At 49.2% G+C, this 27,999-nt stretch overlaps 1 protein-coding gene across 5 annotated transcripts; it reads left to right on the forward strand.

Annotated features, from left to right (window-relative positions):
• Positions 1-579: 579 nt before the first annotated feature.
• On the forward strand, positions 580-27,998 carry LOC110536287 (sorting nexin-27). 5 transcript variants are annotated; one of them, XR_005035388.1, is made up of 14 exons: positions 580-1,035; positions 7,012-7,243; positions 7,647-7,839; positions 10,727-10,794; positions 11,052-11,156; positions 13,246-13,324; positions 18,670-18,833; positions 19,232-19,321; positions 22,064-22,213; positions 22,304-22,432; positions 22,541-22,600; positions 23,735-23,783; positions 23,974-26,390; positions 26,449-27,998. XR_005035388.1 is itself a non-coding variant. In XM_036939684.1 (13 exons), the coding sequence occupies exons 1-13, from the start codon at positions 710-712 to the stop codon at positions 24,016-24,018; spliced, it is 1,704 nt and encodes a 567-aa protein (XP_036795579.1). In that variant the 5' UTR covers positions 580-709; the 3' UTR covers positions 24,019-27,998. The 5 variants fall into 5 exon arrangements, 2 of the variants coding, with proteins under 2 accessions (XP_036795579.1, XP_036795577.1); XR_005035385.1 differs by having other exon boundaries at positions 23,974-26,076; positions 26,135-27,998; XR_005035387.1 differs by having other exon boundaries at positions 23,974-26,076; positions 26,193-27,998.
• The last annotated feature ends 1 nt before the right edge of the window (position 27,999 follows it).

Consider the following 27,999-nt stretch of genomic DNA (forward strand, 5'->3'; position numbering starts at 1 on the left):
CGTTTACCATAGTGTAATTTCTGCAGCATTGAAAGGCAGGCATCAACATCGTCGAATGAGAGGCTGCCAGCGATTTATAGAATTCGCTTATTATGGGTACAATTTTTTTTTCTACGACTACAAATCGCTTTCTACGCATGATAACTTTTTTCTACGCGTGATAACTTTTTTCTACGCGTGAAAACTTGTAGTCTTTATGGCGGTCATTTTACTTAAGACCCTTGGAAATTACCTGCAGGTATAAAACAAATTCTAATGCAATATATCGATTTACAAATACAAATCAAAACGTGTTTTTTTGTGGATAGTGATTGTATTTGTGGATAGCAATTTACATTTGTGGAAAGAGATTTACATTTGTGGATTGGTACTTATTTGTACAGATCATAATACACGAATACAAAATGCATGCTGTGAGTTCACAATACATTTTGGCATGATATTGATCCCATAGTGACCATCGACTTGAGAAAATGAATCCACTCAAACGAGCCCAGTATCTTGATGTTGCGGGTGCGCAGTCGAGAAACACTCTAACCAGACGATGGGCGGGTTCCAGGGAGGGCAGTCTCTCGAGTCAAATCGGTTTTCGTGACTTGGTCGCTCCTCCTCTCTCCATCGTTTCTAGCAAGCTAGCTAGATAACTAGGAGAGCTACCTTGAAGTGTGGGAGACTCAAAGTGGATAAGGGGGAAACAGGCTGACGGAAAATGGCAGACATCGAGGGAGAGGGAATTCATTCGGTGGCACCTCCGTTAGTTCAGCCACCCTCTCGTAACTGCTCCGGTGTCAGCCCAACGCAGGGCACCGGCAGTTGCCAAACGGTGACTACTGTTACGTCAGGCCCGCGACTGGTGCGGATAGTCAAGTCTGACTCGGGATATGGCTTCAATGTCCGGGGACAGGTTAGCGAAGGAGGACAACTACGGAGCATCAACGGGGAATTGTATGCCCCGCTACAGCATGTTAGTGCTGTTTTACCGGGAGGTGCAGCGGACAGAGCCGGTATCTCGAAAGGGGACCGGATTCTGGAAGTGTAAGTAAGAGTTAGCTTGCTATCTGGTAGCTGCTAACTACATGCGTAAGCTATCTCAATGGTAGATATTTGGTCAAGGCAGGGCAAAACAAACAGACCAAAGCAACGCTAAAAAAGGACGGTAATTGCCATGTCAGCTCCTCTGCACTGCAGTTGGTTCGTGAAACAAACGTGTTCTGCTGTCCCAAATTTAAGCTCGCTAGCTAACGTTAACTCCATAATTCACAAGCTGTTGTCCTCGGCTCAGTGCAACGCCATAAACGATCATAGCTAGCAACGTTAAATGATATGTTTCACTTGACCTGGAGACTAGGTTAACAAAGCCTTGCTAACTCATGCATCAGTCTGTGCTTGTGCCAGTCTTATCGGGAGTGTACAGGGCAGAAGAGCCGGTTCATCCCAATGAAAAGACGGTCTGTGTGAGAGCATGTGATCATTACGAATTCCAGTCACACTGACTCTCTGAACTTGGATACAAGCTAACTATATTAACACCAGCACACACACAGGTTCCTTCCTTCCCTACACATCACGTTACCAGAAAAACAGCATCTGTCATTCTTATTAACAACAGAACCAGATAATGGAAAAATGGCCATTCAATGCGTGCACATTCATAGTCCGCTACTATTTTTACCTACTTGCCTTGATGATAATAATAGGTATTTTAATAGTGTGCCCAAATGCTTTCTATCTAGTCTCAATTAAATTGGGACTTAACATTTCCTAATTGTAATAGATCAACAATAGCCATAGTATGCCAAATGTGTCTGGATGCGGATGCTGCAATGCATAGAGAGTGCAGTGTGTCTGTCTGGTCTTTGCGACAGGTTTAGTATGCACAGGGGTAGCTAGCTTGGTGATGTTAGGTTCTGTTGCCATGGCAAGGAGCAGGCAGCATACAGCTCAGCATCAGTACCTGTGTGTGTGAGCGAGGGGGGTTGCTGGATACGGGATACATAGGGCTCATCTGACTGGATGTGCTCTCAGTAATTCTGTTTTGATTCGTTGGCTCACTGTTTGCTGCTTTATGATTGGGTGCCGTGCAGTAGCTTGGCAGTTTGTTGACTCCAATATTGGTGTGCGTGCACGGGTGGTTGCACGCCCATTGTGTGTGTGTGTGTCTTGAGCAACACAATTATCTATGCCAGGGAGAGACACCTGCCCATGTGCTCCATATGCTCACACACAGCAGTCCCTCAGTGTTAGCTGCAGTGCTTGTGGAGCATCTCCACAGCTCTCCAAACTCCACACTCCTCAGCAACACAGTCCCAGAGAACACACACACAGTCCCAGAGAGAACACACACACAAACACACACACAGTCCCAGAGAACACACACACAGTCCCAGAGGACACACACACAGTCCCAGAGAACACACACACAGTCCCAGAGAACACACACACAGTCCCAGAGGACACACACACACAGTCCCAGAGGACACACACACACAGTCCCAGAGAACACACACACAGTCCCAGAGAGAACACACACACAGTCCCAGAGAGAACACACACACAAACACACACACAGTCCCAGAGAGAACACACACACACACAGTCCCAGAGAGAACACACACACACACAGTCCCAGAGAGAACACACACACACAGTCCCAGAGAGAACACACACACACAGTCCCAGAGAGAACACACACACACACAGTCCCAGAGAGAACACACACACACACACAGTCCCAGAGAGAACACACACACAGTCCCAGAGAGAACACACACACAGTCCCAGAGAGAACACACACACAGTCCCAGAGAGAACACACACACAGTCCCAGAGAGAACACACACACACACACAGTCCCAGAGAGAACACACACACAGTCCCAGAGAGAACACACACACACAGTCCCAGAGAGAACACACACACACAGTCCCAGAGAGAACACACACACACACAGTCCCAGAGAGAACACACACACACACACACAGTCCCAGAGAGAACACACACACAGTCCCAGAGAGAACACACACACAGTCCCAGAGAGAACACACACACACACACACACAGTCCCAGAGAGAACACACACACAGTCCCAGAGAGAACACACACACACACACAGTCTCAGAGAGAACACACGCACACACACAGTCCCAGAGAGAACACACACACAGTCCCAGAGAGAACACACACACACACACAGTCCCAGAGAGAACACACACAGAGTCCCAGAGAGAACACACACACACACAGTCCCAGAGAGAACACACACAGTCCCAGAGAACACACACACACACACACACACACACACACAGTCCCAGAGAACACACACACACACACACAGTCCCAGAGAACACACACACACACAGTCCCAGAGTCTGTGTGTTTGTCTCGGTCCAGTCTGTCTCTGTGTGTTTGTCTCGGTCCAGTCTGTCTCTGTGTGTTTGTCTCGGTCCAGTCTGTCTCTGTGTGTTTGTCTCGGTCCAGTCTGTCTCTGTGTGTTTGTCTCGGTCCAGTCTGTCTCTGTGTGTTTGTCTCGGTCCAGTCTGTCTCTGTGTGTTTGTCTCGGTCCAGTTTGTCTCTGTCTTTCTGTGTGTGTGTGTTTGTCTCGGTCCAGTCTGTCTTTGTATGTCTGTGTGTGTGTTTGTCTCGGTCCAGTCTGTCTCTGTATGTCTGTGTGTGTATGACTACCTCAGCTGCTTTCAGTTAAACATTAGCCAGCCGAGAGACTAGTGATTAAAGGAAATGAGTCTGGGTTTTTTGACACCTGTAAGAGATACATGTAGTGATCAACATGTTGGGACGCATAACACACACAGGCCTACAGATTACAGAATGGACCTACTGTGTTCTCTACCCACACACACTGATTAGGAGTTGTGCCGGCTGTGCGCACACTGTCAGTTTCCTTGATGAAACATTGGAGTGTGTGTATCTCTGTCATTGTCTGTTTGTTTTATGACCCCAGTGTCTTCCTCAGTGTTAACTGCAGTGCTTGTGGAGCATCTCCACTGCAGGTGGTCTGTCTGGCAGTGTTGTGTGTTGATGCTGTAATCTTTGGCCTGCTTTCTGTTCCACTGTCACTGATGTAACAACATGATAGTTAGCCTGGGTTTACTAGGCAAAGGGCTACTTTATCATTTATTTTCCTGTGAACTTATACAGAAATATCACGTTGACATCATGTGTATCCTGAAGGTAGGATTGGGTTCTTCTGTATCAATAGTTTCTACTGTGTGAACTGTGAGCCTAACTATAGTTGGTAACTGTAATATTTACAATAGGCTGCTGCAGTGCAGACGTCAGCACTCCTGCTGCTTACACACACACACACAGTCTCATGCCCTGACACGCTGCTATCTGAGTGGCCCTCTCTCTCACTCACTCACTCACACACTAGAGGTCGACAAATTAATCGGAATGGCCGAAAAAATTATACCTTTTATTTAACTAGGCAAGTCAGTTAAGAACACATTCTTATTTTCAATGACGGCTTAGGAACTGTGGGTTAACTGCCTGTTCAGGGGCAGAACGACAGATTTTCACCTTGTCAGCTCGGGGGTTTCAATCTTCTCACTGCACAGTTAACTAGTCCAACGCTCTAACCATTGCACTCCACGAGGAGCCTGCCTGTTACGCAAATGCAGTAGAAGCCAAGGTAAATTGCTAGCTAGCATTAAACTTATCTTATAAAAAACAATCAATCATAATCACTAGTTATAACTACTAATCCAGTTTGGCAGGCAATATTAACCAGGTGAAATTGTGTCATTTCTCTTGCGTGCCCGCAGAGTCAGTGTATATGCAACAGTTTGGGCTGCCTGGCTCATTGCGAACTAATTTGCCAGAATTTTATGTAATTATGACATGCATTTAAGGTTGTGCAATGTAACAATAATATTTAGACTTAGGGATGCCACCCGTTAGATAAAATACAGAATGGTTCCGTATTTCACTGAAATAATAAACGTTTTGTTTTCGAAATTATAGTTTCCAGATTCGATCATATTAATGACCAAAGGCTTGTATTTCTGTGTGTTATTATGTTATAATTAAGTCTGATTTGATAGAGCAGTCTGACTGAGCAGCAGCAGGCCCGTAATCATTCATTCAAACAGCACTTTCGTGCGTTTTGCCAGCAGCTCTTCGCAAGCACAGCGCTGTTCATGACTTCAAGCCTATCAGCCTAATGGCTGGTGTAACCCATGTGAAATGGCTAGCTAGTTAGCTGGGTGTGCGCTAATACTGTTTCAAACGTCACTCGCTTTTAGATTTGGAGTAGTTATTCCCCTTGCGCTGCAAGGGCCGTGACTTTTGTGGAGCGATGGGTAACGATGCTTCGAGGGTGGCTGTTGTCTATGTGTTCCTGGTTCGAGCCCAGGAATGGGCAAGGAGGTGGACGGAAGCTATACTGTTACATTGGCAATACTATAGTGCCTATAAGAACATCCAAGAGTCAAAGGTATATGAAATACAAATGGTATAGAGAGAAATAGTTCTGTAAATACTATACTAACTACAACCTAAAACCTCTTACCTGGGAATATTGAAGTCTCATGTTAAAAGGAACCACCAACTTTCATATGTTCTCATGTTCTGAGCAAGGAACTTAAACGTTAGCTTTCTTACATGGCACATATTGCACTTTTACTTTCTTCTCCAACACTTTGTTTTTGCATTATTTAAACCAAATTGAACATGTTTCATTATTTATTTGAGGCTAAATTGATTTTATTGATGTATTATATTAGGTTAAAATAAGTGTTAATTCAGTATTGTTGTAATTGTCATTATTACAAATTTTAAAAATGTAAAAATCGGCCGATTTTAATCGTTATCGGCTTTTTTGGTCCTCCAATAATCGGTATCGGTATCGGCGTTGAAAAATCATAATCGGTCGACCTCTAACACACACACAGAGTCCCTGCAGAGGTCACAAGTCCATCTTACTAGCTCATGCTCTGACGCACAGTCATCTGAGTGACGTGACCCAACCGTGACCCCGTTGCCATGGGAGACGTCAGAGTTCCAGCTGAGGTGAACATTAGACTTGCTGACAGCCTTATCATGACGTCTACTGACTGACCCTTAATATAGGATGATCACTGTTATACAAGAGGGTTTGTCCATTCACTCCCAGACACACACAGACTGGCACTTAATATAGGATGATCACTGTTATACAAGAGGGTTTGTCCATTCACTCCCAGACACACACAGACTGGCACTTAATATAGGATGATCACTGTTATACAAGAGGGCTCGTCCATTCATTCCCAGACACACACAGACTGGTACTTAATATAGGATGATCACTGTTATACAAGAGGGTTTGTTCATTCACTCCCAGACACACACAGACTGGCACTTAATATAGGATGATCACTGTTATACAAGAGGGCTCGTCCATTCACTCCCAGACACACACAGACTGGTACTTAATATAGGATGATCACTGTTATACAAGAGGGTTTGTCCATTCACTCCCAGACACACACAGACTGGCACTTAATATAGGATGATCACTGTTATACAAGAGGGCTCGTCCATTCACTCCCAGACACACACAGACTGGCACTTAATATAGGATGATCACTGTTATACAAGAGGGTTTGTCCATTCACTCCCAGACACACACAGACTGGCACTTAATATAGGATGATCACTGTTATACAAGAGGGCTCGTCCATTCACTCCCAGACACACACAGACTGGTACTTAATATAGGATGATCACTGTTATACAAGAGGGCTCATCCATTCACTCCCAGACACACACAGACTGGCACTTAATATAGGATGATCACTGTTATACAAGAGTCCACTCACACCAAGACAGACACTGACTAGGCAGCAAGAAACGTCAACAACACAATTCATTTTAGGCAGAAAGAACCAATGCTAGTTTCTAATTATGTATGAGTGCTGCTGCTCATTTGCAATGATGACTCAGTATACCCTAGCCCAATTATGAATGAGTATTCAATCTCTACCTCCTTCATCTGCCCATCTCTCCTCTCAGTAATAGTGTGAACGTGGAGGGGGCGACCCATAAGCAGGTGGTGGATCTGATCCGTGCGGGGGAGAGGGAGCTGATGCTGGCCGTGCTGTCTGTACCTCCCCAGGAGGCTGACTGTCTGGACCCTGGAGACGACGGCTCAGCCCAGTCCTGCTACGACTACAGCGACAAACAGGCCGTCCCCATCTCCGTCCCCACATACAAACACGCTGAACTCAACCAGGAGAGGTTTGTGGTGAGTAGATGGACGGAAGGAGAAAGAAAGGAAGGGGTGGGTGGAGAGAGGGAAGGAGTGGTGCGAATAACCTGTCCACATCTGTCCCAACATGCAAATACACTGAACGCAACCAGGGGAGAGAGGGAGGGAGAGATAAAATGCCTGAGGAAAGATGTACATAACATGTAGGTATTGCCGCAGGTAGCCTAGTGGTTAGAGCGTTGGGCCAGAAACCAAAAGGTTGCTTGATCGAATCCCCGAGCTGACAAGGTAAAAATCTGTCGTTCTGCCCCTGAACAAGGCAGTTAACCCACTGGTCCTAGGCCGTCATTGTAAATAAGAATTTGATCTTAACTGACTTGCCTAGTTAAATGAAATAAAATACCTAAAGTGTATTTGAACTGTGTGTCTCTGTTTGCAGATGTATAATGTGTACATGGCAGGCAGACAGCTGTGCTCTAAGAGGTACAGGGAGTTTGCTATCCTCAACCAGAACCTGAAGAGAGAGTTTGCCAACTACACCTTCCCCAAAATACCTGGCAAATGGCCTTTTTCCCTGTCTGAACAACAACTAGACGCTAGACGCAGGGGACTGGAGGAATACCTGGAGAAAGGTGAGAGGGAGGGAGAAAGAAAGATTAGACCAGAGAAATATGGAGCAAAAACCATTTGGAAAGGTGATAGAAAGGGTGGAATGAGAGATGGAGGGATAACTGGAAGAAGGTGGAAGTTGATGCAATACATGAATGGAGGAAGAAGAAGACATGTGAAAAGGAAAGGATTGGAGAGGAAGATAACAGGCTACTCATAGGGGAACTCATGGGAGTGTCTTAGAGAGGAGGTAGAGATGGTCAGGATTACAGGCTACTAAGAGAGGCTCATGGGAGTGTCTTAGAGAGGAGGTAGAGATGGTCAGGATAACAGGCTACTCATAGAGGAACTCATGGGAGTGTCTTAGAGAGGAGGTAGAGATGGTCAGGATAACAGGCTACTAAGAGAGGCTCATGGGAGTGTCTTAGAGAGGAGGTAGAGATGGTCAGGATTACAGGCTACTCATAGAGGAACTCATGGGAGTGTCTTAGAGAGGAGGTAGAGATGGTCAGGATAACAGGCTACTAAGAGAGGCTCATGGGAGTGTCTTAGAGAGGAGGTAGAGATGGTCAGGATAACAGGCTACTAAGAGAGGCTCATGGGAGTGTCTTAGAGGAGGTAGAGATGGTCAGGATTACAGGCTACTAAGAGAGGCTCATGGGAGTGTCTTAGAGAGGAGGTAGAGATGGTCAGGATTACAGGCTACTAAGAGAGGCTCATGGGAGTGTCTTAGAGAGGAGGTAGAGATGGTCAGGATTACAGGCTACTCATAGAGGAACTCATTGGAGTGTCTTAGAGAGGAGGTAGAGATGGTCAGGATAACAGGCTACTAAGAGAGGCTCATGGGAGTGTCTTAGAGGAGGTAGAGATGGTCAGGATAACAGGCTACTCATAGAGGAACTCATGGGAGTGTCTTAGAGAGGAGGTAGATGGTCAGGATTACAGGCTACTAAGAGAGGCTCATGGGAGTGTCTTAGAGAGGAGGTAGAGATGGTCAGGATTACAGGCTACTAAGAGAGGCTCATGGGAGTGTCTTAGAGAGGAGGTAGAGATGGTCAGGATAACAGGCTACTCATAGAGGAACTCATGGGAGTGTCTTAGAGAGGAGGTAGAGATGGTCAGGATAACAGGCTACTAAGAGAGGCTCATGGGAGTGTCTTAGAGAGGAGGTAGAGATGGTCAGGATTACAGGCTACTCATAGAGGAACTCATGGGAGTGTCTTAGAGAGGAGGTAGAGATGGTCAGGATAACAGGCTACTAAGAGAGGCTCATGGGAGTGTCTTAGAGAGGAGGTAGAGATGGTCAGGATAACAGGCTACTAAGAGAGGCTCATGGGAGTGTCTTAGAGGAGGTAGAGATGGTCAGGATTACAGGCTACTAAGAGAGGCTCATGGGAGTGTCTTAGAGAGGAGGTAGAGATGGTCAGGATTACAGGCTACTAAGAGAGGCTCATGGGAGTGTCTTAGAGAGGAGGTAGAGATGGTCAGGATTACAGGCTACTCATAGAGGAACTCATTGGAGTGTCTTAGAGAGGAGGTAGAGATGGTCAGGATAACAGGCTACTAAGAGAGGCTCATGGGAGTGTCTTAGAGGAGGTAGAGATGGTCAGGATAACAGGCTACTCATAGAGGAACTCATGGGAGTGTCTTAGAGAGGAGGTAGATGGTCAGGATTACAGGCTACTAAGAGAGGCTCATGGGAGTGTCTTAGAGAGGAGGTAGAGATGGTCAGGATTACAGGCTACTAAGAGAGGCTCATGGGAGTGTCTTAGAGAGGAGGTAGAGATGGTCAGGATAACAGGCTACTCATAGAGGAACTCATGGGAGTGTCTTAGAGAGGAGGTAGAGATGGTCAGGATTACAGGCTACTCATAGAGGAACTCATGGGAGTGTCTTAGAGAGGAGGTAGAGATGGTCAGGATTACAGGCTACTAAGAGAGGCTCGTGGGAGTGTCTTAGAGAGGAGGTAGAGATGGTCAGGATTACAGGCTACTAAGAGAGGCTCATGGGAGTGTCTTAGAGAGGAGGTAGAGATGGTCAGGATAACAGGCTACTAAGAGAGGCTCATGGGAGTGTCTTAGAGAGGAGGTAGAGATGGTCAGGATAACAGGCTACTAAGAGAGGCTCATGGGAGTGTCTTAGAGAGGAGGTAGAGATGGTCAGGATTACAGGCTACTCATAGAGGAACTCATGGGAGTGTCTTAGAGAGGAGGTAGAGATGGTCAGGATAACAGGCTACTAAGAGAGGCTCATGGGAGTGTCTTAGAGAGGAGGTAGAGATGGTCAGGATTACAGGCTACTAAGAGAGGCTCATGGGAGTGTCTTAGAGAGGAGGTAGAGATGGTCAGGATTACAGGCTACTCATAGAGGAACTCATTGGAGTGTCTTAGAGAGGAGGTAGAGATGGTCAGGATAACAGGCTACTAAGAGAGGCTCATGGGAGTGTCTTAGAGGAGGTAGAGATGGTCAGGATAACAGGCTACTCATAGAGGAACTCATGGGAGTGTCTTAGAGAGGAGGTAGATGGTCAGGATTACAGGCTACTAAGAGAGGCTCATGGGAGTGTCTTAGAGAGGAGGTAGAGATGGTCAGGATAACAGGCTACTCATAGAGGAACTCATGGGAGTGTCTTAGAGAGGAGGTAGAGATGGTCAGGATAACAGGCTACTCATAGAGGAACTCATGGGAGTGTCTTAGAGAGGAGGTATAGATGGTCAGGATTACAGGCTACTAAGAGAGGAACTCATGGGAGTGTCTTAGAGAGGAGGTAGAGATGGTCAGGATTACAGGCTACTAAGAGAGGAACTCATGGGAGTGTCTACAGTGGGATCTGCCTTTCTCAGTGTTTCTACTTTCTCTCTCCCCTCCTTTTCACCATCCTGCTGCCCATTCTCCCTTCTCTCTTCACAGTGTGTTCAGTGAGGGTGATTGGGGAGAGTGATGTCATGCAGGAGTTTCTGTCTGACGAGTCTGATGAGGTAAGCGTGTCATTCTGAGTGTGTTTGCTTATTCCTCTCTCTAAGATGTATTCTTGTTTTAGACTCTTTCTCTCTTGTTCTCTCTCCTCTCATCCTATCCTCTGGGATGTGTGGTGTGTGAGATGGGGCTGGCATCTCTGTCCTTTTTTCTTCTTTTTGGTTTCCTCTCTTCTGCTTTTCCATCTCTGTCTACACTGTGTGTGTGTGTGTGAGAGTGGTCCTGTAAGTCATCTCTTGCCACCCCCCATTCTCCGTAGAACTATAACGGCGTATCAGATGTGGAGTTGAGGATAGCCATGCCTGATAAAACCACCGTCACAGTCCGAGTCCGCAAAAACTGTACAACTGACCAGGTCTACCAGGTAACACACCCCTAACCTCTAGTTACACATACAGCCCTCACACCTAGTCCCCAGGACCATCAGGCCACACCCTCACACCTAGTCCCCAGGACCATCAGGCCACACCCTCACACCTAGTCCCCAGGACCATCATGCCACACCCTCACACCTAGTCCCCAGGACCATCAGGCCACACCCTCACACCTAGTCCCCAGGACCATCATGCCACACCCTCACACCTAGTCCCCAGGACCATCATGCCACACCCTCACACCTAGTCCCCAGGACCATCAGGCCACACCCTCACACCTAGTCCCCAGGACCATCAGGCCACACCCTCACACCTAGTCCCCAGGACCATCAGTCCACACCCTCACACCTAGCTAGTCCCCAGGACCATCAGGCCACACCCTCACACCTAGTCCCCAGGACCATCAGGCCACACCCTCACACCTAGCTAGTCCCCAGGACCATCAGGCCACACCCTCACACCTAGTCCCCAGGACCATCAGGCCACACCCTCACACCTAGTCCCCAGGACCATCAGGCCACACCCTCACACCTAGTCCCCAGGACCATCATGCCACACCCTCACACCTAGTCCCCAGGACCATCAGGCCACACCCTCACACCTAGTCCCCAGGACCATCATGCCACACCCTCACACCTAGTCCCCAGGACCATCATGCCACACCCTCACACCTAGTCCCCAGGACCATCAGGCCACACCCTCACACCTAGTCCCCAGGACCATCAGGCCACACCCTCACACCTAGTCCCCAGGACCATCAGTCCACACCCTCACACCTAGCTAGTCCCCAGGACCATCAGGCCACACCCTCACACCTAGTCCCCAGGACCTTCAGGCCACACCCTCACACCTAGCTAGTCCCCAGGACCATCAGGCCACACCCTCACACCTAGTCCCCAGGACCATCAGGCCACACCCTCACACCTAGTCCCCAGGACCATCAGGCCACACCCTCACACCTAGTCCCCAGGACCATCAGGCCACACCCTCACACCTAGTCCCCAGGACCATCATGCCACACCCTCACACCTAGTCCCCAGGACCATCAGGCCACACCCTCACACCTAGTCCCCAGGACCATCAGGCCACACCCTCACACCTAGTCCCCAGGACCATCAGGCCACACCCTCACACCTAGTCCCCAGGACCATCAGGCCACACCCTCACACCTAGTCCCCAGGACCATCAGGCCACACCCTCACACCTAGTCCCCAGGACCATCAGGCCACACCCTCACACCTAGTCCCCAGGACCATCAGGCCAAACCCTCACACCTAGTCCCCAGGACCATCAGGCCACACCCTCACACCTAGTCCCCAGGACCATCAGGCCACACCCTCACACCTAGTCCCCAGGACCATCAGGCCACACCCTCACACCTAGTCCCTAGGAACATCAGGCCACACCTAGTCCCCAGGAACATCAGGCCACACCTAGTCCCCAGGAACATCAGGCCACACCCTCACACCTAGTCCCTAGGAACATCATGCCACACCTTCACACCTAGTCCCCAGGAACATCAGGCCACACCTAGTCCCCAGGAGCATCAGGCCACACCTAGTTCCCTGGAACATCAGGCCACACCTAGTGCCCTGGAACATCAGGCCACACCCTCACACCTTGGTTACCACTTGGACCCACATTAAACAATTCTAGGCTGGACCACAAATGTACACAGCACTCCTTGTTAATGCACAGGCCTCCTTGTTAATGCACAGGCCTCCTTGTTAATGCACAGGCCTCCTTGTTAATGCACAGGCCTCCTTGTTAATGCACAGGCCTCTTTGTTAATGCACAGGCCTCTTTGTTAATGCACAGGCCTCCTTGTTAATGCACAGGCCTCCTTGTTAATGCACAGGCCTCCTTGTTAATGCACAGGCCTCTTTGTTCATGCACAGGCCTCTTTGTTCATGCACAGGCCTCTTTGTTAATGCACAGGCCTCTTTGTTAATGCACAGGCCTCTTTGTTAATGCACAGGCCTCTTTGTTAATGCACAGGCCTCTTTGTTAATGCACAGGCCTCTTTGTTAATGCACAGGCCTCTTTGTTAATGCACAGGCCTTTCCCACTCTCCCACAGGCTGTGGTCATGACAGTAGGAATGGACAGCATAACAGCCAGCTACTTTGCTTTGTTTGAGGTCATCAACCACTCCTTTGGTAAGTGTGAGGGTGATATATTTTATTTCATAGTACTAGTCTTTTTCTATGTGCTAACTCTAGCATTAACCTTAATCACCTGAGACTTTGGCCTCACACTGTGTGTGTGTGTGTGTGTGTGTGTGTGTGTGTGGTGTGTGTGTGTGTCTTTTTAATCATAGAGGCTAACATTCCTACCCAGGAGCTTTGTTGATTGAATCACTTCTTCATGATGTTGCTGTTGTGGTGTCTGGTTGGTTGGGATATGAGCAAAGCATTTCTATTTGTAGCGAAACACGGTTTTGATTAGATGGTATACAGCTACGAATTGGCTTTTCATAGCCGGGTTAGGAGAATTAACGTAGTGTGTTAGGAGAATTAACGTAGTGGGTTAGGATAATTAACGTAGTGGGTTAGGAGAATTAGGTTAAGGTTAGGAAAAGGGAATGGGTTAGGTAAAATGCTACATTCTTCCTTGACTCAACTCAAACATGGAACTTTCCTACCGTAGCTGTATACCATCTAGCCACAACAGGAAAACACCCACCGACCTAACCCTGTCGCTCTCTCTCTCTCCCACCGACCTAACCCTGTCGCTCTCTCTCTCTCTCTCCCACCGACCTAACCCTGTCGCTCTCTGTCTCTCTCCCACCGACCAAACCCTGTCGCTCTCTGTCTCTCTCCCACCGACCTAACCCTGTTGCTCTCTCTCCCACCGACCTAACCCTGTCGCTCTCTCTCTCCCACCGACCTAACCCTGTCGCTCTCTCTCTCCCACCGACCTAACCCTGTCGCTCTCTCTCTCTCCCACCGACCTAACCCTGTCGCTCTCTCTCTCTCCCACCGACCTAACCCTGTCGCTCTCTCTCTCTCCCACCGACCTAACCCTGTCGCTCTCTGTCTCTCTCCCACCGACCTAACCCTGTCGCTCTCTGTCTCTCCCCCACTGACCTAACCCTGTCGCTCTCGGTCTCTCTCCCACCGACCTAACCCTGTCGCTCTCTGTCTCTCTCCCACCGACCTAACCCTGTCGCTCTCTCTCTCTCCCACCGACCTAACCCTGTCGCTCTCTCTCTCTCCCACCGACCTAACCCTGTTGCTCTCTGTCTCTCTCCCACCGACCTAACCCAGTCGCTCTCTGTCTCTCCCCCACTGACCTAACCCTGTCGCTCTCTGTCTCTCTCCCACCGACCTAACCCTGTCGCTCTCTCTCTCTCTCCCACCGACCTAACCCTGTCGCTCTCTGTCTCTCTCCCACTGACCTAACCCTGTCGCTCTCTGTCTCTCTCCCACCGACCTAACCCTGTCGCTCTCTGTCTCTCTCCCACCGACCTAACCCTGTCGCTCTCTGTCTCTCTCCCACCGACCTAACCCTGTCGCTCTCTGTCTCTCTCCCACTGACCTAACCCTGTCGCTCTCTGTCTCTCTCCCACCGACCTAACCCTGTCGCTCTCTGTCTCTCTCCCACCGACCTAACCCTGTCGCTCTCTGTCTCTCTCCCACCGACCTAACCCTGTCGCTCTCTCTCTCTCCCACCGACCTAACCCTGTCGCTCTCTCGCTCTCCCACCGACCTAACCCTGTCGCTCTCTCTCTCTCCCACCGACCAAACCCTGTCGCTCTCTCTCTCTCCCACCGACCAAACCCTGTCGCTCTCTGTCTCTCTCCCACCGACCTAACCCTGTCGATCTCTCTCTCTCTCTCTCACCGACCTAACCCTTTCGTTCTCTCTCTCTCTCCCACCGATCTAACCCTGTCGCTCTCTCTCTCTCCCACCGACCTAACCCTGTCGCTCTCGCTCTCTCTCCCACCGACCTAACCCTGTCGCTCTCGCTCTCTCTCCCACCGACCTAACCCTGTCGCTCTCTGTCTCTCTCCCACCGACCTAACCCTGTCGCTCTCTCTCTCTCCCACCGACCTAACCCTGTCGCTCTCTCTCTCTCCCACCGACCAAACCCTGTCGCTCTCTCTCTCCCACCGACCTAACCCTGTCGCTCTCTCTCTCTCCCACCGACCTAACCCTGTCGCTCTCTCTCTCTCCCACCGACCAAACCCTGTCGCTCTCTCTCTCTCCCACCGACCAAACCCTGTCGCTCTCTCTCTCTCCCACCGACCTAACCCTGTCGCTCTCTCTCTCTCCCACCGACCTAACCCTGTCGCTCTCTGTCTCTCTCCCACCGACCAAACCCTGTCGCTCTCTGTCTCTCTCCCACCGACCTAACCCTGTCGCTCTCTGTCTCTCTCCCACCGACCTAACCCTTTCGCTCTCGCTCTCTCTCCCACCGATCTAACCCTGTCGCTCTCTCTCTCTCCCACCGACCTAACCCTGTCGCTCTCTCTCGCTCCCACCGGGCTAACCCTGTCGCTCTCTGTCTCGCTCCCACCGGGCTAACCCTGTCGCTCTCTCTCTCTCCCACCGACCTAACCCTGTCGATCTCTCTCTCTCTCTCCCACCAACCTAACCCTTTCGCTCTCTCTCTCTCTCCCACCGATCTAACCCTGTCGCTCTCTCTCTCTCCCACCGACCTAACCCTGTCACTCTCGCTCTCTCTCCCACCGACCTAACCCTGTCGCTCTCTCTCTCTCCCACCGACCTTACCCTGTCGCTCTCTCTCTCTCCCACCGACCTAACCCTGTCGCTCTCTCTCTCTCCCACCGACCAAACCCTGTCGCTCTCTCTCTCTCCCACCGACCTAACCCTGTCGCTCTCTCTCTCCCACCGACCTAACCCTGTCGCTCTCTGTCTCTCTCCCACCGACCTAACCCTGTCGCTCTCTGTCTCTCTCCCACCGACCTAACCCTGTCGCTCTCTCTCTCTCCCACCGACCTAACCCTGTCGCTCTCGCTCTCTCTCCCACCGACCTAACCCTGTCGCTCTCTGTCTCTCTCCCACCGACCTAACCCTGTCGATCTCTCTCTCTCTCTCTCCCACCGACCTAACCCTTTCGCTCTCTCTCTCTCTCTCTCCCACCGATCTAACCCTGTCGCTCTCTCTCTCTCCCACCGACCTAACCCTGTCGCTCTCGCTCTCTCTCCCACCGACCTAACCCTGTCGCTCTCTGTCTCTCTCCCACCGACCTAACCCTGTCGCTCTCTCTCTCTCTCCCACCGACCTAACCCTGTCGCTCTCTCTCTCTCCCACCGACCAAACCCTGTCGCTCTCTCTCTCCCACCGACCTAACCCTGTCGCTCTCTCTCTCTCCCACCGACCAAACCCTGTCGCTCTCTCTCTCTCCCACCGACCTAACCCTGTCGCTCTCTCTCTCTCCCACCGACCTAACCCTGTCGCTCTCTGTCTCTCTCCCACCGACCTAACCCTGTCGCTCTCGCTCTCTCTCCCACCGACCTAACCCTGTCGCTCTCGCTCTCTCTCCCACCGACCTAACCCTGTCGCTCTCGCTCTCTCTCCCACCGACCTAACCCTGTCGCTCTCTCTCTCTCCCACCGACCTAACCCTGTCGCTCTCTCTCTCTCCCACCGACCTAACCCTGTCGCTCTCTCTCTCTCCCACCGACCTAACCCGGTCGCTCTCTCTCTCTCCCACCGACCAAACCCTGTCGCTCTCTCTCTCTCTCTCTCTCCCACCGACCTAACCCTGTCGATCTCTCTCTCTCTCTCTCTCCCACCGACCTAACCCTTTCGCTCTCTCTCTCTCTCCCACCGATCTAACCCTGTCGCTCTCTCTCTCTCCCACCGACCAAACCCTGTCGCTCTCTCTCTCCCACCGACCTAACCCTGTCGCTCTCTCTCTCTCCCACCGACCAAACCCTGTCGCTCTCTCTCTCTCCCACCGACCTAACCCTGTCGCTCTCTCTCTCTCCCACCGACCTAACCCTGTCGCTCTCGCTCTCTCTCCCACCGACCTAACCCTGTCGCTCTCTGTCTCTCTCCCACCGACCTAACCCTGTCGATCTCTCTCTCTCTCTCCCACCGACCTAACCCTTTCGCTCTCTCTCTCTCTCTCTCCCACCGATCTAACCCTGTCGCTCTCTCTCTCTCCCACCGACCTAACCCTGTCGCTCTCGCTCTCTCTCCCACCGACCTAACCCTGTCGCTCTCTGTCTCTCTCCCACCGACCTAACCCTGTCGCTCTCTCTCTCTCCCACCGACCTAACCCTGTCGCTCTCTCTCTCTCCCACCGACCAAACCCTGTCGCTCTCTCTCTCCCACCGACCTAACCCTGTCGCTCTCTCTCTCTCCCACCGACCAAACCCTGTCGCTCTCTCTCTCTCCCACCGACCTAACCCTGTCGCTCTCTCTCTCTCCCACCGACCTAACCCTGTCGCTCTCTGTCTCTCTCCCACCGACCTAACCCTGTCGCTCTCGCTCTCTCTCCCACCGACCTAACCCTGTCGCTCTCGCTCTCTCTCCCACCGACCTAACCCTGTCGCTCTCGCTCTCTCTCCCACCGACCTAACCCTGTCGCTCTCTCTCTCTCCCACCGACCTAACCCTGTCGCTCTCTCTCTCTCCCACCGACCTAACCCGGTCGCTCTCTCTCTCTCCCACCGACCAAACCCTGTCGCTCTCTGTCTCTCTCCCACCGACCTAACCCTGTCGATCTCTCTCTCTCTCTCTCTCTCCCACCGACCTAACCCTTTCGCTCTCTCTCTCTCTCCCACCGATCTAACCCTGTCGCTCTCTCTCTCTCCCACCGACCAAACCCTGTCGCTCTCTCTCTCCCACCGACCTAACCCTGTCGCTCTCTCTCTCTCCCACCGACCAAACCCTGTCGCTCTCTCTCTCTCCCACCGACCTAACCCTGTCGCTCTCTCTCTCTCCCACCGACCTAACCCTGTCGCTCTCGCTCTCTCTCCCACCGACCTAACCCTGTCGCTCTCTCTCTCTCCCACCGACCTAACCCTGTCGCTCTCTCTCTCTCGCACCGACCTAACCCTGTCGCTCTCTCTCTTTCCCACCGACCAAACCCTGTCGCTCTCTCTCTTTCCCACCGACCAAACCCTGTCGCTCTCTCTCTCTCCCACCGACCTAACCCTGTCGCTCTCTCTCTCTCCCACCGACCAAACCCTGTCGCTCTCTCTCTCTCCCACCGACCTAACCCTGTCGCTCTCTCTCTCTCCCACCGACCTAACCCTGTCGCTCTCTGTCTCTCTCCCACCGACCAAACCCTGTCGCTCTCTGTCTCTCTCCCACCGACCTAACCCTGTCGCTCTCTGTCTCTCTCCCACCGACCTAACCCTGTCGCTCTCTGTCTCTCTCCCACCGACCTAACCCTGTCGCTCTCTGTCTCTCTCCCACCGACCTAACCCTGTCGCTCTCTGTCTCTCTCCCACCGACCTAACCCTGTCGCTCTCTGTCTCTCTCCCACCGACCTAACCCTGTCGCTCTCTCTCTCTCTCTCCGTCAGTGCGTAAACTGGCTCCTAATGAGTTCCCCCACAAGCTGTATGTTCAGAACTACACGTCTGCTGTCCCTGGGACCTGCCTCACCCTGCGTAAGTGGCTCTTCACCACCGAGGAGGAGATCCTGCTCAATGACAACCAACTGGCCGTCAGCTACTGCTTCCACCAGGTGTGTGTGCATTGTGTGTGTGTGTCAGGGGAGTGTGCATTGTGTGTGTGTGTGTGTGTCAGGGGAGTGTGCATTGTGTGTGTGTGTCAGGGGAGTGTGCATTGTGTGTGTGTGTCAGGGGAGTGTGCATTGTGTGTGTCAGGGGAGTGTGCATTGTGTGTGTGTGTGTCAGGGGAGTGTGCATTGTGTGTGTGTGTGTCAGGGGAGTGTGCATTGTGTGTGTGTGTGTCAGGGGAATGTGCATTGTGTGTGTGTGTGTGTGTGTGTGTCAGGGGAATGTGCATTGTGTGTGTGTCAGGGGAATGTGCATTGTGTGTGTGTGTAAGGTAGAGTTCAGTTGGTTTGTCCATCATAACTCTCTCTCTCTCTCTCTCTCTCTCTCACCCCACCTCTCTCAGGCGGTGGATGATGTGAAAAGGGGATTTATCAAGGCAGAGGAGAAGTCCTACCAGCTACAGAAATTAGCAGAACAGAAGAAGATGGCCATGGTTAGTGTCTCTCTCTCCCTCTCTTCTAGTCACTAGATGGCCATGGTTAGTGTCTCTCTCTCTTCTAGTCACTAGATGGCCATGGTTAGTGTCTCTCTCTCTTCTAGTCACTAGATGGCCATGGTTAGTGTCTCTCTCTCCCTCTCTTTTAGTCACTAGATGGCAATGGTTAGTGTCTCTCTCTCCCTCTCTTCTAGTCACTAATGGCCATGGTTAGTGTCTCTCTCTCTTCTAGTCACTAGATGGCCATGGTTAGTGTCTCTCTCTCTTCTAGTCACTAGATGGCCATGGTTAGTGTCTCTCTCTCCCTCTCTTCTAGTCACTAGATGGCCATGGTTAGTGTCTCTCTCTCCCTCTCTTCTAGTCACTAGATGGCCATGGTTAGTGTCTCTCTCTCTTCTAGTCACTAGATGACCATGGTTAGTGTCTCTCTCCCTCTGCTAGTCACTAGATGGCCATGGTTAGTGTCTCTCTCTCTCCCTCTCTTCTAGTCACTAGATGACCATGGTAAGTGTCTCTCTCTGCCTCTCTTCTAGTCACTAGATGGCCATGGTTAGTGTCTCTCTCTCTCCCTCTCTTCTAGTCACTAGATGGCCATGGTTAGTGTCTCTCTCTCCCTCTCTTATAGTCACTAGATGGCCATGGTTAGTGTCTCTCTCTCTTCTAGTCACTAGATGACCATGGTTAGTCTCTCTCTGCCTCTCTTCTAGTCACTAGATGGCCATGGTTAGTCTCTCTCCCTTTCTTCTAGTCACTAGATGACCATGGTAAGTGTCTCTCTCTGCCTCTCTTCTAGTCACTAGATGACCATGGTAAGTGTCTCTCTTTACCTCTCTGCTAGTCACTAGATGACCATGGTAAGTGTCTCTCTCTCTGCATCTCTGCTAGTCACTAGATGACCATGGTAAGTGTCTCTCTCTGCCTCTCTTCTAGTCACTAGATGGCCATGGTTAGTGTCTCTCTCTCCCTCTCTTCTAGTCACTAGATGGCCATGGTTAGTGTCTCTCTCTGCCTCTCTTCTAGTCACTAGATGGCCATGGTTAGTGTCTCGCTCTGCCTCTCTTCTAGTCACTAGATGACCATGGTTAGTGTCTTGCTCTGCCTCTCTTCTAGTCACTAGATGACCATGGTAAGTGTCTCTCTCTGCCTCTCTTCTAGTCACTAGATGACCATGGTAAGTGTCTCTCTCTCCCTCTCTTCTAGTCACTAGATGGCCATGGTTAGTGTCTCTCTCTGCCTCTCTTCTAGTCACTAGATGGCCATGGTAAGTGTCTCTCTCTGCCTCTCTTCTAGTCACTAGATGGCCATGGTAAGTGTCTCGCTCTGCCTCTCTTCTAGTCACTAGATGGCCATGGTTAGTGTCTCTCTCTGCCTCTCTTCTGGTCACTAGATGGCCATGGTAAGTGTCTCGCTCTGCCTCTCTTCTAGTCACTAGATGGCCATGGTAAGTGTCTCGCTCTGCCTCTCTTCTAGTCACTAGATGACCATGGTAAGTGTCTCTCTCGCCCTCTCTTCTGGTCACTAGATGGCCATGGTAAGTGTCTCGCTCTGCCTCTCTTCTAGTCACTAGATGACCATGGTAAGTGTCTCGCTCTGCCTCTCTTCTAGTCACTAGATGGCCATGGTTAGTGTCTCGCTCTGCCTCTCTTCTAGTCACTAGATGGCCATGGTTAGTGTCTCTCTCTCCCTCTCTTCTAGTCACTAGATGGCCATGGTTAGTGTCTCTCTCTGCCTCTCTTCTAGTCACTAGATGGCCATGGTTAGTGTCTCTCTCCCTTTCTTCTAGTCACTAGATGACCATGGTAAGTGTCTCGCTCTGCCTCTCTTCTAGTCACTAGATGACCATGGTTAGTGTCTTGCTCTGCCTCTCTTCTAGTCACTAGATGACCATGGTAAGTGTCTCTCTCTGCCTCTCTTCTAGTCACTAGATGACCATGGTAAGTGTCTCTCTCTGCCTCTCTTCTAGTCACTAGATGACCATGGTTAGTGTCTCTCTCTCCCTCTCTTCTAGTCACTAGATGGCCATGGTAAGTATCTCGCTCTGCCTCTCTTCTAGTCACTAGATGGCCATGGTTAGTGTCTCTCTCTCCCTCTCTTCTAGTCACTAGATGACCATGGTTAGTGTCTCTCTCTCCCTCTCTTCTAGTCACTAGATGGCCATGGTAAGTATCTCGCTCTGCCTCTCTTCTAGTCACTAGATGGCCATGGTTAGTGTCTCTCTCTGCCTCTCTTCTAGTCACTAGATGGCCATGGTAAGTGTCTCGCTCTGCCTCTCTTCTAGTCACTAGATGACCATGGTAAGTGTCTCGCTCTGCCTCTCTTCTAGTCACTAGATGGCCATGGTTAGTGTCTCGCTCTGCCTCTCTTCTAGTCACTAGATGGCCATGCTACAACAGACATTACTGTCACAACTAATGAGCAAATACAGTACATGACTGTCAAAAAGAAAGGAGGACCAAGGCCCTCTTCAGATAATGAATTAAAATGCCTTTTTTTGTATGGCATGTTCAATGGAAACAGATTTAAAACTCTGACACGTTTCGACTGCATGGCCTTCGTCAGGGAGTACATGACTGGTCTTCCATTCTGGTTAAGGGTAGGGTTGTAATAGATGGGAATAAACTAGGTAATGTAGTGTAAGACTTGGTATATACATGGCATATATGACCAAATAGACATGGAACATAGGATGGTTTCTAGAAGCAGTTGTCTGACCCCCTAAATGTTCTCTCTTTCCCCCAGTATCTCAGTATGTTACGGGGCTGTGAAGGCTACAACGAGATCATCTTCCCACACTGCTCCTGTGACTCCCGACGCAAAGGCCACGTCGTCACAGCCATCAGCATACACCACTTTAAACTGCACGCCTGCACAGAGGAGGGAACGTTAGAGGTGTGTGTGTATGTGTGTGTGTGTGTGTGTGTGTGTGTGTGTGTGTGTGTGTGTGTGTGTGTGTGTGTTGACCCTGTCTCTCTGTAACAGAACCAGGTGATCGTGTTTGAGTGGGTGGAGATGCAGCACTGGGACACTGATGAGGAGGGCATGGCCTTCTGCTTCCAGTACGCCAGGGCAGAGAAGAAACCTCGCTGGGTCAAGATCTTTACTCCCTACGTGAGTCTCACACACACTCACAGTACACACCTTTTGAGAGTCCCAACGAATGTCTGAACATGATGTATCAATGTGCAGAGAGTTAACCCTTTGTTGTCCTGTGTCCAGTTCAACTACCTGCATGAGTGCGTTGAGAGAGTCTTCTGTGAACTCAAGTGGAAGAAAGAGGTGAGAAGAGGGTTGTATACTGCTTTGTACTGTCTACTGGCTAACCAGCAGTCTTATACTGCCATGTACTGTCTACTGGCTGACCAGCAGTCTTATACTGCCATGTACTGTCTACTGGCTAACCAGCAGTCTTATGCTGCCATGTACTGTCTACTGGCTAACCAGCAGTCTTATACTGCCATGTACTGTCTACTGGCAAAGCAGCAGTCTTATGCTGCCATGTACTGTCTACTGGCTAACCAGCAGTCTTATGCTGCCATGAACTGTCTACTGGCTAACCAGCAGTCTTATGCTGCCATGTACTGTCTACTGGCTAACCAGCAGTCTTATGCTGCCATGTACTGTCTACTGGCTAACCAGCAGTCTTATACTGCCATGTACTGTCTACTGGCTGACCAGCAGTCTTATACTGCCATGTACTGTCTACTGGCTAACCAGCAGTCTTATGCTGCCATGTACTGTCTACTGGCTAACCAGCAGTCTTATGCTGCCATGTACTGTCTACTGGCTAACCAGCAGTCTTTTGCTGCCATGTACTGGCTAACCAGCAGTCTTATGCTGCCATGTACTGTCTACTGGCTAACCAGCAGTCCTTTGCTGCCATGTACTGTCTACTGGCTAACCAGCAGTCTTTTGCTGCCATGTACTGTCTACTGGCTAACCAGCAGTCTTTTGCTGCCATGTACTGTCTACTGGCTAACCAGCAGTCTTTTGCTGCCATGTACTGTCTACTGGCTAACCAGCAGTCTTTTGCTGCCATGTACTGTCTACTGGCCAACCAGCAGTCTTATGCTGCCATGTACTAGCTAACCAGCAGTCTTATACTGCCATGTACTGTCTACTGGCTAACCAGCAGTCTTATGCTGCCATGTACTGTCTACTGGCTAACCAGCAGTCTTATGCTGCCATGTACTGGCTAACCAGCAGTCTTATACTGCCATGTACTGTCTACTGGCTAACCAGCAGTCTTATGCTGCCATGTACTGTCTACTGGCTAACCAGCAGTCTTATGCTGCCATGTACTGTCTACTGGCTAACCAGCAGTCTTATGTTGCACATTTCACTGGCTAATATCTTTTGAATGTTGTCCACTGATATTGTTTGAGAATGTTGTGGAATGTTGTGTGTCTCCAGGTGGAAGAGGAGGCTGTGGATAAGGACAATAAGAACTGCAGTAAAGAAGGTATGTGTAGCAAGGTAAGGCTTTGTCTGCCTCTGTCTCTGGTACAGCAGTAGCGGCCTGGGGCTGGGCCTGGGCCTGGGCGTGTGTGTGTGTGCGTGTGTGTGTGTGCGTGCGTGTGTGTGCGAGTGTCCATGTGCATTTTTGCCAGCCTGCGCATGTTGTTGTTTCCTGAGCCGTGTGTCTGTTTCAGATTATCTTCCAGCTGTTGAGACACAGAAGGGATGGAGGCACCTAGGAGGAGAGATCATCACCTCCTAAACATGCTCTCCTCCATCCGTCCCTCTGGTCTTGCTTGGCCCGGAACTACCACCACTACCTGTCCTCACACAACTACTACTACACCAACTACAAACCAACAAACTACAACTTCTACATACCAATAACAGCAACTACAGATAAACAACCACTACACACCATCAAACTACAAATGAACAACTTCTGGACTGACTGAAGGAGAAACAATGACGCACACTACAACTTAAGCTGTTATTCACCATGAACCCTTGAATACACCCCAAGCACACAATATAAACACAAGCCAACAGGAAGCTACAGTAGAAACATATAGCAGGTTTGTACAGGTGAATAAGTAACTCTAAAAACTTAGATACATGCCTTCATACATCGCATCACCTCTTTGGTCAAAACTCCATGGAGACCTGTGACTATTGGCTAAGGAGGCTAACGTCTTGTGGTGCGATTGGCTGAAGGAGATGGTTCTCTGGGACGATATTGGACAAGGGATTTGACAACGTGCAAGGCCATTGGGTGTTTTGTGGCCACTTTGGAGTGCTCTGGACTGGAACAGAGTGCAGTGGTAGAAGAGAACAAAAGAGGGATACAGATGCTGGAACAGAACCTGTTCTAAAAGAGGAAACGGCTGGTGGTGATGGAACAGAACCTGTTCTAAAAGAGGAAACGGCTGGTGGTGATGGAACAGAACCTGTTCTAAAAGAGGAAACGGCTGGTGGTGATGGAACAGAACCTGTTCTAAAGGAGGAAACGGCTGGTGGTGTTGGAACAGAACCTGTTCTAAAAGAGGAAACGGCTGGTGGTGATGGAACAGAACCTGTTCTAAAGGAGGAAACGGCTGGTGGTGTTGGAACAGAACCTGTTCTAAAAGAGGAAACGTCTAGTGGTGATGGACTGAGGAGACGCATCTGAAAAGTTCTAAAACAGGAAGTGTGTGTGTGTGTGTGTCGACTGATTATGGACAGCTGTGAGAGTCTAGGTTGGAACCCTGGAGGTAGAAACAACCCTTCTCTCTGACTCTGAACTGAACTCCCAGAATGAGTCTAGACAGACAGACGGAGGGAAACGGACCCATGATACAAGAGACTGGACTCATATGAACCACACAGACCGATTGACATATAGATATTATCTCCTGTTTGTAGCCACTATCTCCATTTCAAAGAGATCTACTGAAGAGACTATTACAGAGAGAGAGAAACCATACATTTCCTTTATTTGTAACTATTGGGCCGAGCAGAACCAAGGGTAGCATGTGTGTTTCAGCTGCTGGTTCTGTTTCGGTTTACAGATGCTGAAATTGCCCTGAAGCCATTTTTGAATACACAAACCTTCTCATTAAAACACACACACACAGAATGCTCATCATGTAGGAATTGGATCCCAGGAAAGTATTCTGCCATCTTGACAGATACCTGAACAAGGAACATGTTTACGTCACCTGTGTGTTTTGTGTACCTCCTAAAGACATGTGGACATTTCAGACATTGGACAGAATAGCACAAAAAGAACCCTGTAAGATGTTGACCATGTTAAGCTCAATCTGTATTCATTCAATGCTAGCCTAAGCTTTCTGTTCTGCTGATGCCTAACCGTGGGGTCATAACACTGAACTCAGAAGTGCATCTCGATTTACATGTTTTGTGTCTTTCTGTTCTTGAGAAAAGGTGTGATGCTTTAGAAAACACATCGTGATTGTCAGTCTGTAGGATATGTCTATGGTGTTGGTTTAGGTGAGTCTTTGGTTCAATTGATATATCGGTCCTTGTGTATCTGAAGACGCTGCAGTGTTCAGAACGACCTGCAGGGGTCTCCCTCCCACTGAGAAACACTAGATCAGTTCCTATACAACAGGGCTGGCCAGTATTCTAACAGAGGGCCAGTGTGGGTGCAGGCTTTTGCCCCAGCCAAGCAGTAACACACCTGATTCAATATCTGGTGGATGTTATCATTGGATGCTGATGCAACACCACACACATCTTTAAATGCAGTGTTAACCTACAGCAGGGTTTCCCAGTGGTGCAGTAGGAGCTACACGGAGGTATACACCCTAAACCCCACAGAGGTTTAAACAGTGGTGTAGTAGGAGCTACACGGAGGTATACGCCCTAAACCCCACAGAGGTTTAAACAGTGGTGCAGTAGGAGCTACACGGAGGTATACACCCTAAACCCCACAGAGGTTTAAACAGTGGTGTAGTAGGAGCTACACGGAGGTATACGCCCTAAACCCCACAGAGGTTTAAACAGTGGTGCAGTAGGAGCTACACGGAGGTATACACCCTAAACCCCACAGAGGTTTAAACAGTGGTGTAGTAGGAGCTACACGGAGGTATACGCCCTAAACCCCACAGAGGTTTAAACAGTGGTGTAGTAGGAGCTACACGGAGGTATACGCCCTAAACCCCACAGAGGTTTCAATAAAGGTTCAATAAAATAAATATGCACGAAACCCACTTTTTGTTCAGTGGACATTGGGTATAGTCACTTCTTAATTCCCACTGATCCGTATCAAAGTAGTGTACTGGTGGTATAAATGGTATCAAGTATGTGGTACAATAGAGAAAGTAGCCTACACAATCGTAAAGCACGTGTAATATATTCACGTGCGCTGCACACAGCCAAGTTTCAGCTGAATATCATGGCAGTAAGAGCAGCAGCTGGTTGTCCCATGGAGCAGCTCACAGCTGGTAGGGTAGGTAGGACTTGCCTAGTAAAATAAAGGTTAAATGAATCAAATCCAGAAACAATGGGTAAGCAAACCAGGTATTGAAACAGTTTGGTCCAAAGTCTTGGTTGAATCTTTGCAGTGCTCAATTCAGTCATTATGTGCTGTTTTGAATGAACATTTCCAAATGCTTTCCCAAGGAAAACTTCCTAATTAAAGCTGCAATATGTAACTTTGTGCAACCAAACAAGTTCACATAGAAATGTCACTGTCATCATTGAAAGCAAGTCTAATAAGTGGTAGATCTATTATATGTGCACTATTTCTATGCTTCCCATTCTTAAGTTTAGTTTTTGCATCTTTTATTTTGTTTTGTACACCATTTTCAGACGGCTGAAAATACAATCTTTTTGGTTATGGAAAATGTATTGCAGAGGTTGAGATTGTACAAAGACTATACAATTACCTATTGTTTTGTCACAAACTGAAATTAGGCAAACTTAGAATTTTAGCAACCAGGAAATGGCGGAGCCATTTCGGTATAGTGCATCTTTAAATGTTGACTACAAATTAGGCCTACATTATATAATTATGATTTGTATCAATCTGGAGGGCATTTATTTTGAAAACTCTGCAATCACATGTACTCTACTGTAGGCTTACATTGTAGAGTACAGACACTGCGAGCCACATGGTATTTGGCTAGTAGCTTAATTATTTTAAAGGGCAACTAGACCCTCCCAAAAAAATATTTTATATTTTTCCCAGACCTAAAAAATTGTATCCTTGTGCGGTATAAGCATTGATGTGGGCTTAACATGCATTTGTTGTTTTTCTATGAAAGATTTTTCTGGCAAAATGATGGTGTACTCACTTCTCCAGGCATCGCTACACCAATGGGTTTTCCTGTATCTGTGAGTGATTTGATTTGGGACCTGAATCTCCAACAGGCTTAGGCTGTTTACACGATGGATCATCATGTCTCACTCCCATAGGCTGCTTCACTTGTCAATCATGTCTCTGCTATCTCGCCCTGTAATCTGCGATATCTCTCTCTCAAACACTCCTCTGTCTCTCATCGTCAACTCTTTATTTAAGTAAGATATTAAGCAACTTCTCTTATCCTACAGTATCTTCACCTGTCTGACAAATCAAGCAAATGAGAAAATAAAACAATCTGAAGAAAACCACACAGGGTTGAATTGATGAAAGCTGATGTCATTTAGTAATTTAACTTATTGACTTATTGTAATGAATTGTAACATTATTTTAAATGAAATGATTTATTAATGCAAAC

This window comes from Oncorhynchus mykiss, chromosome 2 (assembly GCF_013265735.2).
Source record: "Oncorhynchus mykiss isolate Arlee chromosome 2, USDA_OmykA_1.1, whole genome shotgun sequence".
Classification (NCBI taxonomy): Eukaryota; Metazoa; Chordata; class Actinopteri; order Salmoniformes; family Salmonidae; genus Oncorhynchus; species Oncorhynchus mykiss.